Below are 21,932 nucleotides of genomic sequence, written 5' to 3' on the forward strand. Positions count from 1 at the left end.
TCACTGCAAGCTTTTTAGGTTTCACCTAAGGCAATTTTTAAGGGGGGGGGGGGGGGTGGTTGTGTCCTCTAAGCCTTCAAGCGAAGCAGAACATGAAGGACAAGGCAGCAGCACGTTTGGCGGACTACGGCGAAGTAAAAACCAAGGTCAAATCTCAAATGAACATGTAAAACCCGATTTTCTCATCATCGTTTAATACTGGCCAATCAATGAGAATACCATCTGGTCACAAGCAGCTCGTTTTATATATATAAATCTGCTCTGGCGTCCAGCAATCCTGTTTGCCTGATCAGGTTTCTACAAGCCTTGGGCTTTGCTGTCCCACAGCAGAAGACTACACCGCCACTGCAATTTCACACCTGTATTCATGCTCTATCAAATTAAGACTAATTGTATACACATTATGACTGCAGATGGAAAATGGTAGCGATTCACTCACGGTTTAATGACATCGACTAGAGGAAAGGAGAATGAAAATGTTTTCTTTATATCATCACATTTACATTTGGCAAAATCAACCCAATCACATTTTTTTATTATTATTTTTTTTTTTTTACAAAATCATCTGTGCATGTTCCCCCTCTTTCTCTGCTGTTTTAAAGTCCAGTGGAGGCAATTAGCATGTCAGCCGATCACCATTTGTTCTGTTGCTTTTGGCTATTTTTACAGATGGGATGATTATTTCCTAAGAGGTAACAAGTCGACTGTTCCTTATTTAAGTCTTGCCAATCCCTGATGGAAAAAGAAAGGCAGTCGGCTCCCTCGCTATCTGCTCGCGGGAGCTTTGAGAAGTACCCGACCTGCTTGCATAACATCAAACAGCCAAAAGCACACGAATCTAACTCAATATGCGTCTCATAGGGGATATTTCCCGGGCATCCAGATAAAAAGCAGATGTGAGTGCAACAGTGATATACACACGCAGTGAAATGTCAGCGGAGTTATTCATGACAATGGCTAATTTTTCAGGTCATTTAAAAGAGGGCTGCAGTCTCAAACGTGTTCAGTTTCATTTGCACTCCCGCCCGGAATGACAAATGAGGCAAAACTAACGACAGACATACCCCAAGCACCTGAAATATTTGCATGACTTTGTATACTAACCATTGCTTTTTTCTTCTTTTTTTTTAAACATATTACACCATAAGAAGAAAGGAACTGAACACGTTGAAAAAAATGCTATTCCAGGTGCTGTTTCCCCCCATAAGTTGAGCGACGCAAACAATCACTCGGGGTAACATAAACCATGTAAAAATGGGAAATCAGTGCTGTACAGCAATTGGAAGAACTGGGCCAGGCAGGACCCAAAGAAAATAGAGCTACTTTGGGAAACGAACCTGAAGATAAATGGGGAAAAAAGTAGAAAAAAAAATGATCAGATTCACATATGGCTTCGGTTATCTAAAATAAAACCACATTTCACCTTTTCAAAAAAACACTTTTATGAAGTTTCAAAGCAATTGATTTTGAAAAACACAAACAAATCCAGAAGGCATTTAACTTCATTTACCTCCATATTATCACAGTGACACATAAATGCTGTAATTAAACATGAATTTAAAGTGTTACAAAATATATGAGGCCACACATTCAAAGCTGACCTTTTATTATAAACTGTTCAAAGTGTGTTTTTCCTGATAGCAGCTTTTGCACATACAAAGTCTTCTTATTACGTTGTAGAATGAAGCCATTGCTGGCGGAACAAAAAATATTATATACTAGATTTGAACACGACATTTATAGACAATGATACAATCATGGATGTGGTTATAGTTAAACCAAACACTGTGACTATGCAACTCTGTCCCCAGTGCGGATACACGCACACACAAGCACATATGCATGTTATTTTCATCAAAGACATTACAACCATATATATAGCTGTTATTCTTTTGACGAACATAACAGGCATATGTGTGTGTATATACATGTGTGTGTATATACACACACACACATATATATATACACACACTATGGGTTCTAGGGCGGTTCTATGGTTCGAAGTAATCCAGTGCTTAGTCAATGACCTGGTCCTATCACGTATCATAACACAGGGATGGTGACTTTACAAGTCAAAAAAGGGACTGGGGCCCTAAACCTTGTAAGACCACTCCCTTGTGATACAGATGTAGCAAACATTAAAGGGACTAAAGAGAAAATAACACACTGCTTATATGGCTAAAATTAAACGGAAGTGTGTTTGCCGTTAACTAGCCGTGTCAATTTCTCTCACAATTCATTCAAAATTTTGGGCGAAAGCTGAAATCTCTGCAAAACATGCACGGTGACGCCCTCGATAGTTTGGTCGGCTCAGAAAGATGAACATACGTACATAAATAGATTAGCACTATACATTCTGACCCGCAGAATGGAAACCTGGAGTTTTTGTTTTTTTTCTGAGAAAAAGCTGAATTGTTATTTTCTAAATATGCATGCACCTCCACATGAAGTTAGTTAGCAGACAAAAATACATTCACAAATAGGCACAACATGCAAGAGTTGCATAATATTATGCTTCTCAGTAGTTTTGAGCAAAAAACAATAATGTTCAAACCTAAGTAATTATATAGAAATACTAAGGCAGTTGTTTGTGCCCTGTAGTAATACATACTGCAATTTTCCTCAAACTGATCTACGGCCTTTGCTGTGTATTGTCCATTCAGCTGACATTGTTTCGGGTGTTTGTATATCTTCAGTGTCATCTTTTCACTGGAGAAAAATATGTAAATTTAAAAATTCATACATCGTTCAAAACTTTATTATAGTCGCTGGGAAGAGGGACATGGAGAGGAGGAACACTGATGAAGTTCACACCGTCAGTCGTCCAGGAAAGTGCAGCTGGCAAAAACTTAATAATACGCAGGTTTGCGATCGTCTAATATGTTGTCATGTTATGACTTTTAAAAAAAAAAAAGAAAAAGTTGGGGCTCACCCACTTCAACAATATATCGACAAAAAATTCATTTATGCGTACATGGATACCTTGGAAAGACAGAAGACTAGAAATAGCACACATTTAAAAGAAAATAAAAATCACAGGATTTACGTGTTTAATGACTATTCTACTAGTGATAATACAGATACTAAAGAAGAGATCAATTTAAATGCACCGTTGGCATAATAGAGGTCTATAAGACCTACAACAGTATGATGTGATGGCAACACACATAACTCTGAAGTATGTACAAAGCTGCTTAGTTGGAAGGTGAAATCACACCTCAGCCACACATCTGGGCCTGATACAATGTGTGCTCTGCTCTACAGCATCACCCTACAGCAGAGTCTCACCATAACCAGGCAGAAATAGAGCTGGCTGACTTGGGATGTTATCAAATATTTACAGACAGAAGACGATACTGTACACATAACCACGCATCGCTTAATACCGCAGCTTCCGTGACGCACTGAGACGTCTAACATGAGGCACTGTCATCTGAAGTCAGGCTTTGGGGTAAATAAAGTTTAAGGGGAATGCACCCAATTTGGAAGAAGAGGTATGCTAAGGAAATAAATAATATCACTGCAGAAGCTGAAAGGGACAACAGAAAACCCCCAAATTAGGGATTTTTGAAGTGAGTCATTAACATCACAGATGTCATTATCATTAAAAAAATAAATGACCATATAATTAATGGTCAGAAACAAAGAGGGACTTCAGGGCGGCCCCTTAGTAATTGTTCTCAAGGTTTGAATAGTATCTGAAGACCTTGTGGATCCACTGGGTGTAGTAGGGCACGTTGACGAAGACGGCGGGCCGGTTGGCCCTGGCGCAGCCTCTGCCGTGAATGCTGACACCCAGGATGACCTTACTCCCGCCTTCTTGACACACCAGGGGTCCGCCGTAGTCTCTCTGCAAGACAAGAGCACCCGTTATGGACCGGGAGAAAGGCTCGGTCGGCAGAAACGTGGCCTCACATCTACAGTTCTGGGTGCAGTTCCTGCCCTGATAGTTTCTGTGACCAGGGTTGTTCTGTTCTCCTTGCTTTCATGTGCCTTTTCCTTTCGTGCTCTAAAGCAGGGGTTCTCAAAGTCTGTACCGTGGTCCGGACATGGACCGAACTTTAAGTTAAACCAGTAATGGACCTTATGAAACAGTATGGTTAACGTAAAGGGGCCTAACATGGTTTGAAGTATAAGAAAGAATAAGCGAGCATTAAATAGTTCCCATTGCTGTTATACAATGATGTCTTTATCAAAAGTTATTGTTCATTCATTAAAGTGCATGAAATGCTGTTTTGTTATTTAAAATATTTCCAGACCTCTGGCTTTGAACAAAAAGCTGCGGACCTTTGATGAAAAAGTTTGAGAAGCCCTGGTCTAAAAGTGCATGTTTTAGTTGGGGCAGTATCCCTAAATTGTCCTGGACTTGAATCCCATCCAGGGCACATCCTGGGACAGGTTTCAGAATGACCTGCATCAGATGAGGGATTGTGGGAAAATGGAACAAATGAACAACATCCAGATTTCCAAAGTAACTAACTGCACTGGTGTTCCAGACGGCTGAGTCATACATGTAGGTGTTGCTGAATTAACGTCTTTAGCTTGGGATGTGGAAAGGCAGACTCACCTCACACACTCCTTTGTCCTTAATTCCACCGGCACAGATTTTTGTCTCAGTTATCGGCAGGTTCCCTCGGTGGTACCAGTGGCATTTTTCATTACTGACTATCGGTAGCTGCACCGCTTTCAGGACTCCCTCGTGTCCGGTACCTGAAGAGAAGGCAAAGTCTAATTTGTTTATTCAGCACCACTCGTACACATGAGTAATTCAAAATGCTTTACGGGAGGTAAAACATACGAGAAAAAAAGCATCCATTCATCCATTTTCTGTAACTGCTTGTCATATTTGGGGTTGTGGAGGGTCTGCGGCCTACAGACACAACTAGGGAACAACCCAGGAAGCGGCACCAACCCATTGCATACATACCATTCACACCTATGGGCAATTTGTTAACTGCAAATCACCTTAGCTTGTTTGTGGACTGTGGGGGAGAAACTGGAGAACTCAAAGGAAACCCCAGGACAACATGGGGACAACATGGGGACAACATGGAGCCATGGTGGACACGTGGACATTTTGATCCCGTGTTCAGTATTAATCAATCATCATAGTTCATGTATTTTATGTAGTTACTATATTTGTTCATGATTTGTACATGAGTAACTTTGTTACTTGTGCCCCCTCAATTAAAGTCTTATTAGCTATCTTATCAAGCCCTTGAAGTGACAAGTTGCATTCGAGGCTGAGGAAGCTTACCTTTAGTTTCTCCCCATCCGAAAACGGTACAGTTAGTTCCCTCCTTCATGGTGCATCCTGCCACTGGTAACTCTATCCTCCGGACGTACTCGGACTGAAAGGCGGGTCTGGAAACGGCAGAGCGAATTGAGGTTGCCTGTAGCCTCAGCAGCTCATAGGTAGTCATTCTCTGCGTATTCTGGGTAATGGGTTTCTGGATGCGCCGCAGCGCTGTCTTGCCCAAAATGTCTTTCAGAGATCCAGCGTAAGGCTACTCACTGAGATAATTTGAGCATGGCCAGATTGGAGCCCTCTGGGCCACAGATGACATGGGAGATCTTCAGCTCCTGCTTCCTGGACACGTTCCTGTCCCAGGTATTGAGGTTGACAAATCCCATCCGTACGCTGTACTCGGTCAGGTCCGGAACACTGAGGAGCAGGACATTCTGTCAAAGCTACCTCCCCATTGCTCGTCATAAATCACAGAAATTGCAGTAGTTAAAGATCGCTTTTCCTATTTTATTTAAAAATCTTCAGAAAGCATCCTGGTACCTCTCCATTTCTAAGCAGAGTTAAATCCTACGACGTCCATCATTTTGCGCTAAAAGTTTAAGTTAGCCCACATCAATGAAAACGTCAAGTGAATAACGTTAAAAGTTACAGTTGCCTCTGGACGGAAAAGACGACTACAAGAACCCACACTCCTTCGGGAAAACAGCTGAGCTCCCTTCAGCAGCTGAGCTTTGCGACGTTAGACAAACTCGATAATCTGAAAGGCAGATGCGCGGAGTGCAGCCACAGATCGAGTGCCTGGCCCCTAGTCAAACCGCCGCCACTGAAAATTTACGGCCGCACTTCATGGCGCCGAAGCTCCAGGAACAGGAGATGGATGAGCTTGATATTCCACTTGAATGGACATCAGTCAGGTCGGCTTAAGTACCTGTCATAGCTTTTCGCAAACAGGAAGCTATGCTTTAGCATGCCCTTGCAAGAGTAAACGCCATAAAATAATTACCAGGAAGAGAAGCACTGCCGGTCTGTGAGTACCCAGTCCTCTCGGATCAGAGAGCCACCACACCAGTGACTGTTTCTGGAAACACAAGGAAACAGCTTGGTTTGGAAGGTGAGAACAGCTTAAAACCATTAGCATTTTTTTAAATGAAGAGCCAAGTCAAGTCAAGAGATTTATTTGTCACATACATACAACATGCAGTGAAATGTATCTCTGTGTCACCCTTATGTGACTGTGTAAAAATAGAAAGAAATAAAAATAGAAAAAGGTAAGAAGTAAAGTCGGAGTAAAAAAGAGAAATTACAATATATAAATACTAAGTAAGGAACCAAGTATATAATCTAAAATATACAGTGCAGATATAAAATCTAAAATCACGAATCAAAAATATAGTGCAAAACTGAAAAATATGAAATATAGTGCAAAATTGCAGACTTTGTGCATTCAGTGCTAGTTCATGTTGAGAAGCCTAATGGCTTGGGGGGAAAAAGCTCTTTCTGAGTCTCTCAGTCCTGGGCATCAGGCAACGGAACCGTCTACCTGAGTTCAGCCTGCGGAACAGGCAGTTTGCGGGGTGTAAGGAGTCCTTGATTATCTTTGCTATGATTAATGAGGTTAATGTGTACGCAAAGTGTCATAATCATGTGTCATGATTGTGCAGAGCTCATTACCCTTTCTGAATGCTGACCATCCAGCTGCCCTCCTTGATTTTGACCTGATCTCCCCCTATGATCCGTGTCTTTATATGAACGAAGCAGGATACGTTTGACACGTCACCTTGAAGAAGAAATTCAGACGTGCATTAAAAACCAGCAACTGATACATAGATGCAAAAACAAACTAAAAAAAACAATACAAGATAGCAGCAGAGACCCTTATCTGTCAAAGCAAAGGAGAATTGATGCCAAGAGCATATTTAATTTTAATAATATTAACAGAAATTAATTACAATAAGGAAGCTGCATTACTTAAACGGAAGTTAGGGGTTGATAAGACTGTCAAAGGACTTACAGAAAGAAGTGTATAAAAGACTCACTTTTTTGTTTCCCTGGGCTGGGTGGTAATTTACCTGTAATGGAAACAAAAATGACTGAATAAAGTTGGACCTTAAGAGAAAAAGAACATTCAGCATAATGGTCACAGAATCCTACACAGGTATTCATTTTGGCTTTGAGATCATAAACGAATATTGAATTAATAAAAATATAATAGAAAACACTGATGATGGCCCACGTTTTAAATTAGAAGGTCACTCAATCAATTAGTTGACGAGACTTGGGCCTAATTGTACACTTGGTTTTCATTCACAGTGTTGTCATGAGTCCAGGCAGCCTGGGCAGAAGAGGGAGGCTAGGCCACAACGCAAGGGTCCGGAAGGCCCAGAGTCTCCGGAATTTTCCGGAAAGCCTATCAAGCCCCCAACGCTGCAGCCTGACAGATTCGAAGCAGATGGACGCGGCTTGCAGAGCTGCGACACAAAACCGGCACGTACCCGACGCACATCGAGAGTAACACCATGTAAACAGCCTGGGAGTCTTGCGATCCAACAGCTACAATCTGATTGGCTGTGGCTTTGCTGTACATCTTCCCTAAAAACTGACACTCCATAAACAGGACCCGCCCCGTCATATTTACCCAGAGTAAACAGTTTCCTCTGGAATCGACCGCAATTTTAAAAAGTAAAGTATTTATGAGAAAATACATAAAACATGTGGTTAGGGCTTCCAATAAAACAGTCGGCTCTGGCACAGCGATGGACAGCTGCCACTAAGCAGCACCTTCTGCTAAAGTAAAACGTCCAAAGAGCGTAAACTTGGGAGGGACATGCAGCCTTCCATTTTTTCAAGGTCCTCACAGGGCTTAATCATGCAGTAGTCCCAAGGTACGGACGAGTCGTTTGTATAACACCAGGGTCCGTGTTTGTCGTTGTCCGGGTTCCTGCAGAAGTTCATCTCCAGTCCCGCCGCGAGCACCGTCGAATTCCGCTCCCAGCTACGATAAGCCAGAGGCAAAGTCAGACAGAGAAGGTTTCACCGCATCCATTAAAGCAAGACATCCATGGGGAAACTTTAACATTTTAACTCGATAATGAACCATGTACGAACAAACGCAGTTTCAACCCCTAAGGGCGTTTGTGTTCCCTGGGGAATACGGACATGTGTGATGTGCAGGAGTGCATATCCTCTTATATTATACATGCATGTCATTTACATCATACATATACATTTTATATAGGTGCAAGCCTTCAGAAAGAGGTAAAGTAGACAATTTTAGGAATGTATAAGTCAAATTGTTGTTAGTAATGATGTTGACATTGACATTATTCTCCTTAAAATGGCAGAGAGCAACCATGACATACACTCCAGCATGATTCTTCAGATATATGCTCTATTTGTTCTGAGCAGGTCAGAAGATCATCCCTTTGGTCTCTATAACTTCCTTATTTATATTTACAGCTATGAGGTCTAACCTCTGGTGAACAACAGTGCCGCAAACCTACAGCCCATTAATAGGAAATCAGATTTGACAAAATCGACTATCGATTGTGCTTTATTCTCCTTGTGGTGTCAGGAATAATTAAAGTTCAGATCATTTTCAACATAGCTTGACAGTGCAACTGACTTTGATAGATAAAAGAAGCTCTCCGCAGCAAATCTGTCAAAAATACCAGTGAGGACGTTGCTGTTCCAACACTCAAAGTAACATCTTCAGCCATGTTCAGTAACATGAAACCTTATCAAATTAGCTGTTTCCAGGACGACCGACTGAAAATGTCATTCAGAGAAACAGGGTTCTGAGCCTTTGATCAAGGCTACTACATTTAAGATGGTAACTATAACCAGATACTGCACCTTCTGCTGTGGTCATCCCAAGGAGCACAGTGGATCCCAGACCTCGTCTTGGACAAATGGCCCCGGTATTTATGACCATTGTCCTCGTAACAATCTAGAAATGAAAAAGATTTTTAGGTGAATGATGAATGATATTTAACACAATCAAAAAAAACCCTGTGAAATAAAATCTTTAGCATGTAAATAAAAATGCAATATGAAGGCATGTTGGCAGGGACAAAATACTTCACAGTGGCATTTTATTCTGCTGAGATTCTTAGTTTCATTCTCATTCTCGCTTTCTATCATCCTTTCTTACGTTAAGTGAGTTTAACATCAGCCGTATCTGTGGTTACTTTAATTTCACTCTAAGGACAATTGTCAAGTTACTGGTCCCCTGAAAATTACTAGCAAATGTAATCCCCACATGGAGAATTCATACATTGATGCTTCAGATAATCAGAAATTATTTCAAAGGGACCCCAAAACCTCAGAGGCACATTATGAGTAAATTAGGGGGTCATTTTGGGAAGGAACTTGAAAAGACCCTTTGGAACATGGAACACAACTTTGCAGTTTCGTTTTACAAAAAAAAAAGAAATGTATGGCAGAAATGAACGAAACAGAAGTTTGTATGAACAACAAAGCGATGCCATAATCAAATGCTGGACGTTCCATCGGTTTTGTTTACCTTCTGTTTCAGCAGTCTCAGTGCCACACCGAGGAATGTTGGTACAGAAAGCCTTCCGCACTTTGGGGTCTGTGGTGAAGCACCAGGGAAGGTCATTTCCATCTGGGTTCCTGCAGAAGTTCTCTCTCAGGTCTCTGCCAGGGAAACACGGTTTAACCGCTGGGTAATACTATGGTGGCCCTCACTGGTGAAGCTCACTGGCCGAGAGTCCTACACGGCGTGATACTAAGCATCACTCATTCCGCCAGGCACTGTAAACCACAGTCCACCAATCAGGGAATCCCTTCAGCCCAGGGTTCGATTACAACACAAAAGTGCTGCTGATGGCACAAGACAAACCTAATTAAGTGGAGGGCCTGATTTTTCCAGAAGTAGACCATTTGTCATCCGGAGAGCGATGCCGGGACTGCATATTTACACGGCTCATCACCTACTGCCGATCCATAACTGCTTACACACCGCTGGGGCTGTGGGTAAACCTGGAGTCCATCCCAGGAAGCCGGGGGCACGAGATGGACCACACCCTGGATGGGATGCCAGTCCACAGGGTGCATGTTATGGATGATTTAGGGACGGTAATTTACCTAACCGCATGTTTTTGAACTGTAGGAGGAAACTTCTCTGGAAACTCCCCACACGCAGAGCTGGAGAGCAGGAACCATTATCATACCCACAACACTTGAGGGATGAGACTGCCATGCTGCCTCACCGAACCGCCCACCTCACATCAGAGCCGCTAAGAGGCCCCTAAAAATACATCCAGACATTCGCTGTCTGTCCAAACCACTGGTTAACCGCTTACTTGCACTTGTAATTCTGGGGGCTGTAGGAGTGATTGTGTGGAAACTGAGAGTCCCAGCGCTGACATTTCACTCCGCTGGGGGTCACGCCCACCGTCCCGTGGTACATCTCTCCCCGACCGCGGAAGCATGTCGTCGTCGTGTCTGAATCAGCCTTTGCATCTGGCTCTGTGAGGGGAGAGAGACAGATGGAGACATGCTGAAAAGTGCATGCTGGGATGCGAGTAGGAGGACAGAACGGCAAGGTGTGTGACTCCACACGCTGACCTTCGTAACGAAGACAAAGAAATACCCAAAAATCATGAAAAGGAACTCAAACATCAGAACAACGTGCACAATATTGCCTTTGCATGACTGATCACAGGAGATATTCTCATTTTAATACAAATTGATCATCACTATAACGGTTCCTATTCTACGAACCTGATGGATGATATTGTGGCATTTTTTGTTCAAGATATTTAATCAGACCTAGTCATTTAAAAGGTTTATGAAATAGGTCTACTATTTAAAGGGACCCAGGGACTGTTTAAACTTTTACACTCTGAAAGAAAATTGTATGTATGCCAAAAAATTGTAAAGTTAATGCAGTACAGCATTGTGGTGATAACCTTAATATAAAACATAAAAATATAAAAGTTCTTAATAACTGATGTTCCCTCAGCTGGATTTTCCAGGGGTCATTTATTTCTGACTGAAGCACAAATGGGGCTGAATGACCTTCTTTGTTTGGGATTTGGGAGCAGGACGGCAATGAGGAAATAATGTGTTTAATGTGAATTTCTGCAGTAAACGTTCAGCTGTGCGAGGCGGTAAGGTGCACTGTATAAAACGCGTCTGCCAGGAAATCAAGGGAATGCAACATGTGGTGAAAACAGCGGACATTTCCCGCGGTTACGAGTATCCGAGGGCTCCAGGAGAACATCGGTTTGTATGAAGAGGTCCTGAGATTTACATTTCATTTATTCAGCAGACACTTTTATTCAAAGCGACATACATTTTCGAGAAATCAGGTTCACTCAGTCCCTGGAACAAACTGGGGTTAAGGTTCTTGCTCAAGGGCCCAGTGGTGAAATCATTCAATCATTCGACCACCTCTGGGACTTGAACCGGCGACCTTCCAATCATAGGCACAGCCTCCAATCCTGAATCACATACCGGCGACCTGGCTGTCTTCTGATATGCAAGGCTGCTTGTCTCGACCGCTGAGGGGACGTAGGGAGGACGATGAAGGTCTGAGGGTCTTCCTCACACAACGTTCCTCAGTAGGAGCTAGGAAGATGCCGAGTGAAGCAGGCCCTGAAGCACTCACCGCATGGCTTAATGTTGCAGTACTCCCAGGGTGTCTTGGGGTCCAGCGTATAGCACCAGGGCCGAAGGCGGCTGTCGGGGTTGCGGCAGTAATTGTCGTTCAGGCCCTTGTCGGGGTACCTGTGGCGGAAGGACACGTTGATGCAGGCCAGCCAGCTGGCAGATCGGTACAACGCGAAAGCTGCTTCGTCTCAAACCACGACACCCCACCTCAGCAGCTAAATCATCCGGCCTAATAAACCCAGCGGTGAGTAATGAGTCAGCTTATCTAAACACGTCATGGGGGGGGGCTGGCTGTTTGAGACTGGGGCGAGTGGCTTTCCCATATAAATTACCAAAAAAAAAGAAAAAAAAAACTTCAATTACCTACTGCTGAAATGTTATTGCATTTAGATTCTGCCAATTACGCAATTCTTCGCTACAAGTCCCCTGCCACCGATGGCAGCCTCGAGTACATTAATTTATAACCATCAACGTTTATTATAGGGCCATAAAAGATGTTTATTTCCTCTCTGAATTCGACTTGCATCTTTATTACGTTACACTGCCTGGCTCCAGTGCGCAGTGAGATATTGGGATACATATACGCACTTACAGAACACACTTATGGTCCAATATTAATAATGACACATATTTGGCTTCAAGTTTCAGGAAGACACAATAGTTTTAAGTTCTGCGTTGGGCTGAAAGCAGTGAGCTGTTCATGGCCAATGGTGATTAGGTTAAACTGTCAGTCCGCCCCTTTGGATGGAGCTCACAGCAAAAGTATGTCAACATCACTCAGAAGGGGGGTAATCAAACGTCGTGTTTTCTGACTCCATCTGCAAAGTGCCATCAGTCCTACGTGGGAAAGCCTTGTTTTCTGGCTTCTCAGAAGAATCATGAAACCACAACAGCTTCCAGAGAAGACACATTGAGCTGCCTTGAAGTTAATTTAGTATTACCATTATTCATGCCTGAGCATTGCTAGTAACAGCTACCCGACATCCTTGCACTGCACATGTCAAGCAAGACATTCTGTGAATTAAATCATGAACCTTGATTAATTAGACTAATATTGTGTGATAGTGTCCTCAATGGTCAATCACGCCAGATGCTAACTAGCATTATTCCCAAATGCACCATCTAAACAGTGTTGGGTGGTGCTGGAAACTGACCTACAGCTGTTCCTCTCCTGTTCCTCTGTGCAATTCCCAGAGCGTTGGCTGACAGTGGCGGGTGAATGATTCTGGAGTGTTCCACAGGCCCCCCCCCCCCCCAACATCTGGGTGGCAAACAGTGCTCATCAAGAGCCCCAAGCCAAAGTACCTTCTGGAAAATGGGGCATGAGGCCAGCCAGTGCCGTTGAAGAGTGAGGGGCTTCAACGAGCATGCAACGGCTGAGTGCAGAGTAAGCGATTTAATCTGCTTTAGCCTTTCCGGCTCCCCCCAATGCCCCCCAGGCAGGCTCCATTTGGGATCGAAGCACTCCCTGATCAGCGTGAACACTCAAGTAGGCTGGAGGTTCCCCATGCATTAAGCTGGTCCGTGTCGTGACGGTCATTAGTAAGTAAACACATGGCGGCGATCTCATCGTTCTCCACTACTTATCGCGACATGATCGCACCCGTCAACCCTCCTGTGCAGATATCATGCCGCCCACTAGGCGGCTGCCAGATTGGACGGCTAAGGAATATCGGCGAATCAGGGCACAGGTTCAGGGAGGCCCCGGTGCATGCTGGTCTTGCTTGCAGCTAACAAGGTCTGACTTGGCTATTATGAAGTAACAATGTAACTGTTGCATCAGTTACACGACGCAGACGTCTTCAAATAAGTTATCCACATGTTTCTCATCAATAGCCATAAATGAAAGGTGGCTTGGCTTATCTCCTGTCAGTGCAAAATAACTTTATATCATTATATCATGTGAATTTGTTAACAAAAGTTGGTTTGACTCAAATAATACTAATTTGTCAGGCTTCATTTGGTGAAATCATTACGGGCCACAAACCACAGGCTGCATAATTAGCCGCCCGTTTTCACTCAGGATCACAGTACAGCTTTAATTAGCCGGTCGTAATTACTTGTAGGGTCGTCCTGCTGCTTTCAGGGGATGGAACAGCAGTTTTTAACTTTCAAGCTTCCCTAACGATTCGGACATGCCTCTTTATTTCTCTTGGGTGTAATGCAGAGCTGTAACACAGAGGTCTGGGCCGGCGTCCATTTTCATAAGTGACGTTCATGAATAACACCTCCGTCCATCTGTTTATGCTTGGAGACGTCAAGGGGCAGAGTTCCACATGTAGGGGCTAATGAGGAGCCCCTTGCTGCCCCCCCCCCCTTACCTTTTAGGGTGGAATGGGTGTCGATGTGGCTCCATGAGGTTCCATCTCTGACACTCCTTCCCACTCTCTGTGTGGTCCACTGGGCCTCTGTAGTTCTCCCCGTTGCATGTCACACATTCCACTGCGGAGAACAGAGACGAATTAAAGGGGATGAAAAAACAGGAACCTTAAAGCCACGCGTGACGGAATCAATCCAAGTACCGGGCAGCTCAAAGGAAAGTCTGCTCCCTGTCCTTCAGACGCTTAATAGAAAGCAAATACTAAACCTGTTATCTATTGCGATATACTCAAATGGAACCATAAGGTTCCGTACTGCACATCACTCTTCAATTCTTCTAACTGACTGTGACAGAAACATGCAGCAGTATCAAAAAAAGCGGAAAATATCGAAGGCAGATGCTTATTAGCCTGTCGCTATCGTGAAATCCTAATTATTATCCCCCTGGGTTCATGATTATGAAAAAACTATGTCTTAACAAGTCTTACTGACCTGTTTCTAATGCTTCCTATCTTTACTCAATATCTTTGATCTGAGCCAGAATGCCATTCTTCCTTCGGCTACACACAGAAGCAATTGGACCAGGGGTATTTAGGAGGATGATGTCAAAGAGATCTAGAAAATGTTGTGCCAGAACACGAAATGAGGTCCAGTTCTGAGATACACTTCTATGCGTTCCTCTGTAATGGGTTTGATGACCTGAAAAGGATTCTTCCTTAACCCCTGATGACAGGCAGGTTCAGTGGGTTAGGATGCGGTGCTAGCGATCAGGAGGTCATCAGTTCAAATGGCAGAGTCAGATGAGTGATGTCACCATGGGGTCCCTGAGCAAGGCCCTTAACCCCTAGTTACTCCAGGGACTGTCTGACCCTGTTTTTTCTGAAAAAACATTTGTCGCTTTGGATAAAAGCAGCCGATAAACAAATAAAATGTAAATGTACCCTCAGAGCACTGGGGTATGGCGCAGGACTGGTGTCGAATCTGGGGATTGGTAGTGAAGCACCAGGGCCCTGTCGTCTCGTTGTCCGGGTTACGGCAGTGGTTCTCCCGTAGGTCCTCCTTCTTACTTCTGGCTGGCAGGAAGCTAAGCATGAAAGAAATGGAGGGTGAGGACGAATGCAGGAGCACACGCATGAGCAGAGGAGAGGAAAGGAATCCTGTGTCATCAAGCGAAGGACCCGCATCTTCCAGAACTGAAGTTTGTGGATAACACTGCACCATATGCAGTGCGGAAAATTTTACCAGCTAGCGAACTGCTGCGAGGCATCCTTTGGTTCAAACAGCCGTTGTTCGCTCCGATGGAAGGATGGAGCTGGCTGCACTCTCCATCCTGGCATAAACATTTATTGGGGTTATGTATCTCTGTACCCTGTGCTATGTTCCCTACATACTGAGCTCAAGCACGGAAATGATTTTGAATCACTCGTCAAGGGAGCCAATTCCCACACGCCTGAGAAATCCATCAAGCGCACGGCAGTGATGCTCGCCTAGTTCGCAGCATGTGTCCAGCTTGACATGTTTTATATATAAAGACGCTCCTCTGCCTCGCGATGGAACGTATGAGAGACCCTGGCGCCTTTTGGTCTTGCCTCCACACGGGGCCGGAGAGAGCTGAACGAGCTTCTCGCGGCCACTAGGGGGACGACACGCCCTGAACATGTCAGTGGTCCAAGAAGAGGACCTCCTGGAAAATGTGCGCATTCAGCTGAGGACGCAACCTTCTGTTCTCACACACAGATGTTCATTACTCACAGAAGACATCATCCCAGCATGTCACTTAGCTCGGAGCTAGGATCAGACCAAACATTATAAAAAAGAATGCTCCTCTGCTTAAATGATGATAAAAGTAACCTAATGCCCCAAGACTAACATATATAATGAAACGCTACCTGTTAGAAAGGCATATTAAAGTCAGGGGAGGGTAGAGTTTACTGGGTTTCCATTAAAACAGCTTCACGAGCAAAATACAGACCACTCATTTGGTCTATAAATCTTTACAGTGAAGTCTTTAAAGCGCAGTGTTTTTTCAGCCTCTATAAATGTCTATTAGTTCTAAACTTCACTTATAACAAATATTACTCATCTATCTTAAGTTGAATGTCTTATCTGCGGCCTTGGTTCTCTTAATTTGTCCCTGGCAAGCATCAGTTCATACATCTTGTTTACGGTCATCTTCAAAATGCTTGAGCAAGATGGTTCCTTCTGGTTTTATGTGAAGCCCCACATATAGACTGAACTGCAAGCCAATGCTTGCCATCACTACTGAGGTCAAGCTCTAGGGAGGGAGGGTGAGACTGACTAGGACAAGCTAAGCTTCCGATAACAGTGTAAATAAGGGACACCGCCAATGACACAAGGCTTTGGATGGGAAACTGGAAGACTGTCACTGGAGAGCTAGCTACAGGAAAGCAAATTCCTGTATTTGACGGTGAATCAGCGAGATGGTTTGTGTTATCCTTGGATATCTGCATTTTGATAAAATAACCAGTATTTGGGAAAAAAACGGAGATAATCTTACTTGTGGTCATGAGGCATAGTAGAGGCCCAAGCCTGGCACTTGATCTTCGTTTTCGTTACTGATATCGTCCCTCTGTAGTTCAGCCCGGTTCCAGTGATGCACTGTTTGACATAGTCTACGAAGATGATGCACTTGTCAAACCTGGGCATTATCTGGATGTAGAGCTGTATATTTCATATAAAGAATACAGTGAACTTTCAAAACAAGTGACCCCACTGTCCCTGTAGGAAACTGAGGATTGCAGAGCCAGTATCTGAGGCTGCTGGAGACTCCAAACTAAAGCACATTCAGCTTAAATGCAAAGTGGATAACCAACCGTGTTTACCTTTCTTCTCATACAGGTCGTAGTTGAGGTTATGGTCAGTCTGGATTCCTGCAGTGTAGCTGTCGAACGAAAGCCAATGGCATTTCCTGTTTCTTTGGTCAAAGTAGAATGCTCTGCAAGGACAGTGGAACACGTGGGATTGACCCAGCTGTTAGTTACCCCACAGCTAAATATTACAAATTGAACAGAACTACTGTATCCAAGCTGAGCTAGAAAGTATAAATTAAATGAAGGGTTTCAATTCTTTGAATTCTTTAATTGTAACTTCATTTTTCCATTCTTAACTTGCAAAAACGCCACTTGACAAAATGGACGTTAACAGAAGGATAGGACACAAATCATAAGATTACTTCACACACAAAGACCCCATTTGAAATATTGCTAAACTGCAATCAAATGATAGCAATGCTATTCACAGGAGTTTCACTACAGGAGTAAATTCCTGGCCACCTGAGTGCTACAGTCGTGTATACTATGTACGGCTGAAAAGTTGGTCATATGGTATCTGAGACTGCATGAGATAGCAGCATTTAGTACAGGCAGATGCTAGACCAGGGCCACACAAAAACATAGCTGGGCCCCTGAAAAATACTACCAAATTGTCCCCCTTTGCCAAAGCAAAGCTACCACAATCCACACTTATGGGCTCCCCCTAGTGGCTGGGACCTTAGTCTTCGTCATTTTCTTCCCTAATGGAAGACCCTGTGCTAGGCACAAGAATTATCCTGGTATTCTTCCAAAGGTCCTCTGCATTCCCTTTGCTTTCCAGCCTTCTGCAGCCTCCTTCAAAATGCACACTCAATGCTCTCTTTAACTGCCAGTATGCTTTTCCTCTGAGTCAACATCTGCCATGTCGTAAATTTCGAAATTTCCTCTAAAATTATGAAGCAGAAATGACTGGAGGGTTTTTGTACTCCACAGTGATTTTCAAAAACCTGAAAAGGTCAAACAACCTGGCACGTCAACACGGCGGTCCATCTGCCCCGAGCTCGCTGGCGCCCCCTCACCTGCACGTGAAGGGCATCCGCTTGCTCGAGCTGCAGCTGCGGGCACATTTGACCACACTGAGACTTCGGCTTTTGGTCGGGAAGGTCCTGTCCGGCCTTATTAAGCGAACCCCATCTCTCTTCTGGTAGTCCTGAAGAGAATGCCTTTTGCTCTCTGTGATGGGCAAGAGCAATATAATCCTTTCCTTAGTGATTCGTGAATCACTGCGGTGATTCACTGGAGTGAAGTCACTGGAATCAAAGTTAGTGGAATTAAAGCTAGTGACTGTAAACGTAAAGTGTAAATGTGGACTTGGGTCTCCTGCCAGAGGTAGCACGTCTTGAACACTCATCCATCCCTCCTCTGAAGCGAGTCGGCAGGCGCACAGGGACTCGAGGCTAAGGATCCCTGACAGAGGTCACCCTTCTCATTTCCTGACGTTGCCCTGATCTAAGAGAGAAGCAGACCCTGCTTCTGATGGGACCTTCCCCATGTCCTTCAGCCTTGCTAAAGCCCCACGTCAGCCTGAGCGATCCAGTTCATATTTTTACACTAATATCTTGGTTTCCCTTCGAAATAAATATTCGCATGTCGTTTATATATACACAGAAATTCCACTCGCAATAATTTATTTCAGTTTTATTAACGCAACTTTTTAAACACAAACCGAGAATAGGATAACTTCTTTAGAAAGAGATGCCTATGTTTGACGGGAGAGTATTAAAAACACTTACATTAATCAGATATAAATACCACGAATTCCAGAGCATATGAATCCAGAGGATTAATTGTTTTAAATAGCGATATATACGTGGGCTAACTTTGAGTGCATCTGGCAATAATAACCTCACTGCCGTTCTTGGGCCATTGATCTTTATCCATCAAGTCAAATTTCTCTGATTTTTGTTCTGAAACACTTTCTTGACGCAGCGCTATGCTTCTATTTTATAGCTAAAAACTGGCATGATAGATGCACATAAAGTGGATGCAACACCATTGCTATTAATCCATCAGTTTCTCATTTCATAAAAATGAAAAAAGCGCAGAGACAAACCAACTCTTTCGTGCAGGATAAAACTGGAATCATTCTCAAGCATTAATGGCTGTGATAAAAACAAAACAACGCTTGCCAGTACATAAAACTAAATTCATCTTCATCCATGAAACACGTTTGTTTAAGCAGATATAGACGGTAAAAACGATTTAGTCGAGTGTGCCGTTTTATTAGCGACGCGCAAATCCCCTTTGCCAGGTTAACAAATGTCCATGGAGTGAGTGCCACGATTTTCACAGTCAGGGTTCACTGCAGGAGCCAGTTGCAGAAAGACTGCAACTTGAGGATGTCATAACATCAGAAAATGAAAAGCAATCACATTACCCACGCTGGTACACTGGATGAATATGAAAAGTTATTGGTTCCTGGGCCTGATGCAACGTTGACTTAGCATTAACAAGATATTACTTAGTTATGTGAACCTGCTGATTAAAAAAGACACTGAGAAGGGGCCTAGGCTACTTGCAAGCAGCAGCGTAAGTCAAGACTAGCGTTTACGTTTTTCTTCAAAAAACTACGTCCATCATAGAGTGCTACTTTTTTAAATGAAATATACTGGAGGTGGAAATTATAAGACCCATGTCCTTTCCTTTATCGCAAGGCCTGACTTTGGTTGTTCAATTCATACAATAAATATGAGCTACTGAAATGCATGCAGTTAACTTATAGCTATACAAAACCGTAACATTGCAGAAGCGACGGGGTCAGGTCTGAGATTTTTAAGACGTTATTTAGTTTATCTATCAAGCAGCCACAATATATTAGTTGTACCAAACAGTCCAGGTTATATTATTATTATTACTATTATTATTTTTATTACTACTACTAGATGTTCCACCACTACGCCTACTACGACCAGTATTAGTAGGCTACTAGACACTGTGAAGTTCACTAGATACTGAACATTCCCATAGCATACTAATTATGGAAAAGGCATATGAATAATTACGACAGTATAACCCAATATATTTTAATCAAAGAAATATGAATCTATACATATGTAAACTTGCAAAAGTGCTCATTTATAATTCTGAATCAAATTAGACACTATGGAATTACGGAAAAAAAATCCATATCCGTGCAACCAAAAACGCATTCAATAATTTAGCATTGCGCATAAAAACCAATCAACTATCAGCTGTTCTTATGTAACTGGGCAACGTTTAAAAGAAAACAACGATCTGCAGCTAAATTATTCACAGTGGTGTTTGACCTCAGTGCAACCAAAAGTACGCATTTTCAAAAACAGACAAAAAAATGAATAATAAAATAAATCCCACCTGAAAAATCTATAAGAGTCACCCAGATGAGCGCCGTGTACATCCACATTACTGTTGCATCCATTGGTCCCAGAAAAGATACCCTGATGTTCTCCTATTACTAAGGTCCTAGACGCGTGTCGGCCGCCTGTGCGATCTGATCTCACCATTAGCTCGCTTGTATAATTAAGCGGAGCACCCACACGCCGCCAAAGATAGCCCTCACTAGCAAGGACCCGTCCCCCCTGCTCAACCCCGACGCGATAATAACCCGATACCCCTCCCTCGCAGCGACGGAGCTCTACCCCGCTTGTCCCGAAGCGTCCAACAAGATCACATATTACTCTCTACCTAAAACTCCTCAGTTAACTCACTTTCCATATTGTTTCACACAGGAATCAAGTTCCAGCTTCGAAATACGACGAACTGACACTGGGCACTAACATTTAAAATAGAATACAATGATTAAATTCGTCAGACTGCTGTTGAACGCATCTAGTAAAATGCCCTTAATTTCCCCCGTATTTCAAACTAATCAAAATAAAGGCTTTAAACATGTACAGGACAGTGTATGGCTAAATATATTAATATATCTAGGCCTACAGGAATTTCAACTTCAATGTCCCATTACGTTAAATATTCAAGATCTCCAGTCCCCAATATCAGGAGAAAAATATATTTAAAATTGGTCACGGGTCTTTCGAAAACTTAGATATCATTCAAATTTTTGAAGTATCATGCATTTTCCATTATTATATGGTTACATCTAGGGCTATTGACGACACAAAAAATCTCTTTCATTTCGTTAAAAAGAATGATATAATCCTTTGGTCAGACGTCCAAAAAGCAAACCCTCTGAAGACTCCACTAAAAAACATTTGCGGCAGACATCTGTACGTAGAGCCAGATTTTGCGTGAATTCATTACAAACTGTAGCAAAGCAGACTCCTCCAAACTTCTATCAGATAAGATCTATAATGCGCCTTTTCTTCTGCGCTGGAAGAGGACCAAGTACTTGTCCGCTCTTCGCATCAGTCTGCATGCTTTCCTTGAATACGGCTGACTGCATGATGAAGAAACCAGAGGGTCTCCACCCGAAATACACCTGTGCTCCATCCCACACATCCCGGGGGCAGTGAGGGCTACGTAGGTGCGCAAAAACATACTCCTTAATACCAGCACTGCAATATCCTGTAATATCTCTGCTAGACTTCCTATCGATTTATCTGGGGGGAAAAAACTCTACAAGAACTTTATGAAGAATAATAGAGAATTTGGAAGCAAGCAGCAACTCAAACAAGCATAAAATATCGTAGATTCACAGCTTCACCTCACAAAGCTTGGCGGTAAAACAGATATCCGATACAGAGTCTTTATATGAGTGCATATAGATAACAGGAGCCCACCTATTTGACATGTATTAAATTCCTTCGGTAATTACTTGTATATATGGTCAGGGCCGGTCAATCCTATAAGCGACGTAGGCGGTCGCCTAGGGCGTCAACTTCTGAGGGGGTGTCGACAGCCGACTTCACTTGCGTCTATCGTGCCTTGTCACAGACAAAGAAATTGTGGCTGGCTCGCGC

At 43.2% G+C, this 21,932-nt stretch overlaps 1 protein-coding gene across 3 annotated transcripts; it reads right to left on the bottom strand.

Annotated features, from left to right (window-relative positions):
* Positions 1-1,589: 1,589 nt before the first annotated feature.
* Positions 1,590-21,930, bottom strand: LOC111833314 (hepatocyte growth factor-like). 3 transcript variants are annotated; one of them, XM_023791489.2, is made up of 18 exons: positions 21,788-21,930; positions 18,054-18,207; positions 17,047-17,159; positions 16,722-16,836; positions 15,145-15,287; positions 14,206-14,326; positions 11,883-12,001; positions 10,573-10,738; positions 9,771-9,904; positions 9,101-9,194; positions 8,104-8,240; positions 7,285-7,317; positions 6,920-7,025; positions 6,252-6,326; positions 5,516-5,665; positions 5,258-5,364; positions 4,568-4,710; positions 1,590-3,850 (listed from the first exon to the last, which is right to left on the bottom strand). In XM_023791489.2, exons 2-18 carry the CDS (start codon positions 18,068-18,070, stop codon positions 3,668-3,670), a joined length of 1,956 nt encoding a protein of 651 aa, XP_023647257.1. In that variant the 5' UTR covers positions 18,071-18,207; positions 21,788-21,930; the 3' UTR covers positions 1,590-3,667. The 3 variants fall into 3 exon arrangements, with proteins under 3 accessions (XP_023647257.1, XP_023647258.1, XP_023647256.1); XM_023791490.2 differs by having other exon boundaries at positions 21,753-21,896; XM_023791488.2 differs by lacking the exon at positions 21,788-21,930 and adding an exon at positions 20,368-20,605.
* Positions 21,931-21,932: the final 2 nt, after the last annotated feature.

Source organism: Paramormyrops kingsleyae, chromosome 1 (assembly GCF_048594095.1).
Source record: "Paramormyrops kingsleyae isolate MSU_618 chromosome 1, PKINGS_0.4, whole genome shotgun sequence".
NCBI classification, from domain to species: Eukaryota; Metazoa; Chordata; class Actinopteri; order Osteoglossiformes; family Mormyridae; genus Paramormyrops; species Paramormyrops kingsleyae.

Bases quoted from the DNA above. Each gene is read 5' to 3' on its own strand.
- LOC111833314 (XM_023791488.2), bottom strand. From the start codon at position 20,431: ATGGATGCAACAGTAATGTGGATGTACACGGCGCTCATCTGGGTGACT. The intron at 8,241-9,100 runs GTGCAGTATCTG...GGCTTATCGTAG, and splicing joins TGGGATGACCACAGCAGAAG to CTGGGAGCGGAATTCGACGG. The intron at 5,365-5,515 runs GTGAGTAGCCTT...TGCCGTTTCCAG, and splicing joins GCCATGCTCAAATTATCTCA to ACCCGCCTTTCAGTCCGAGT.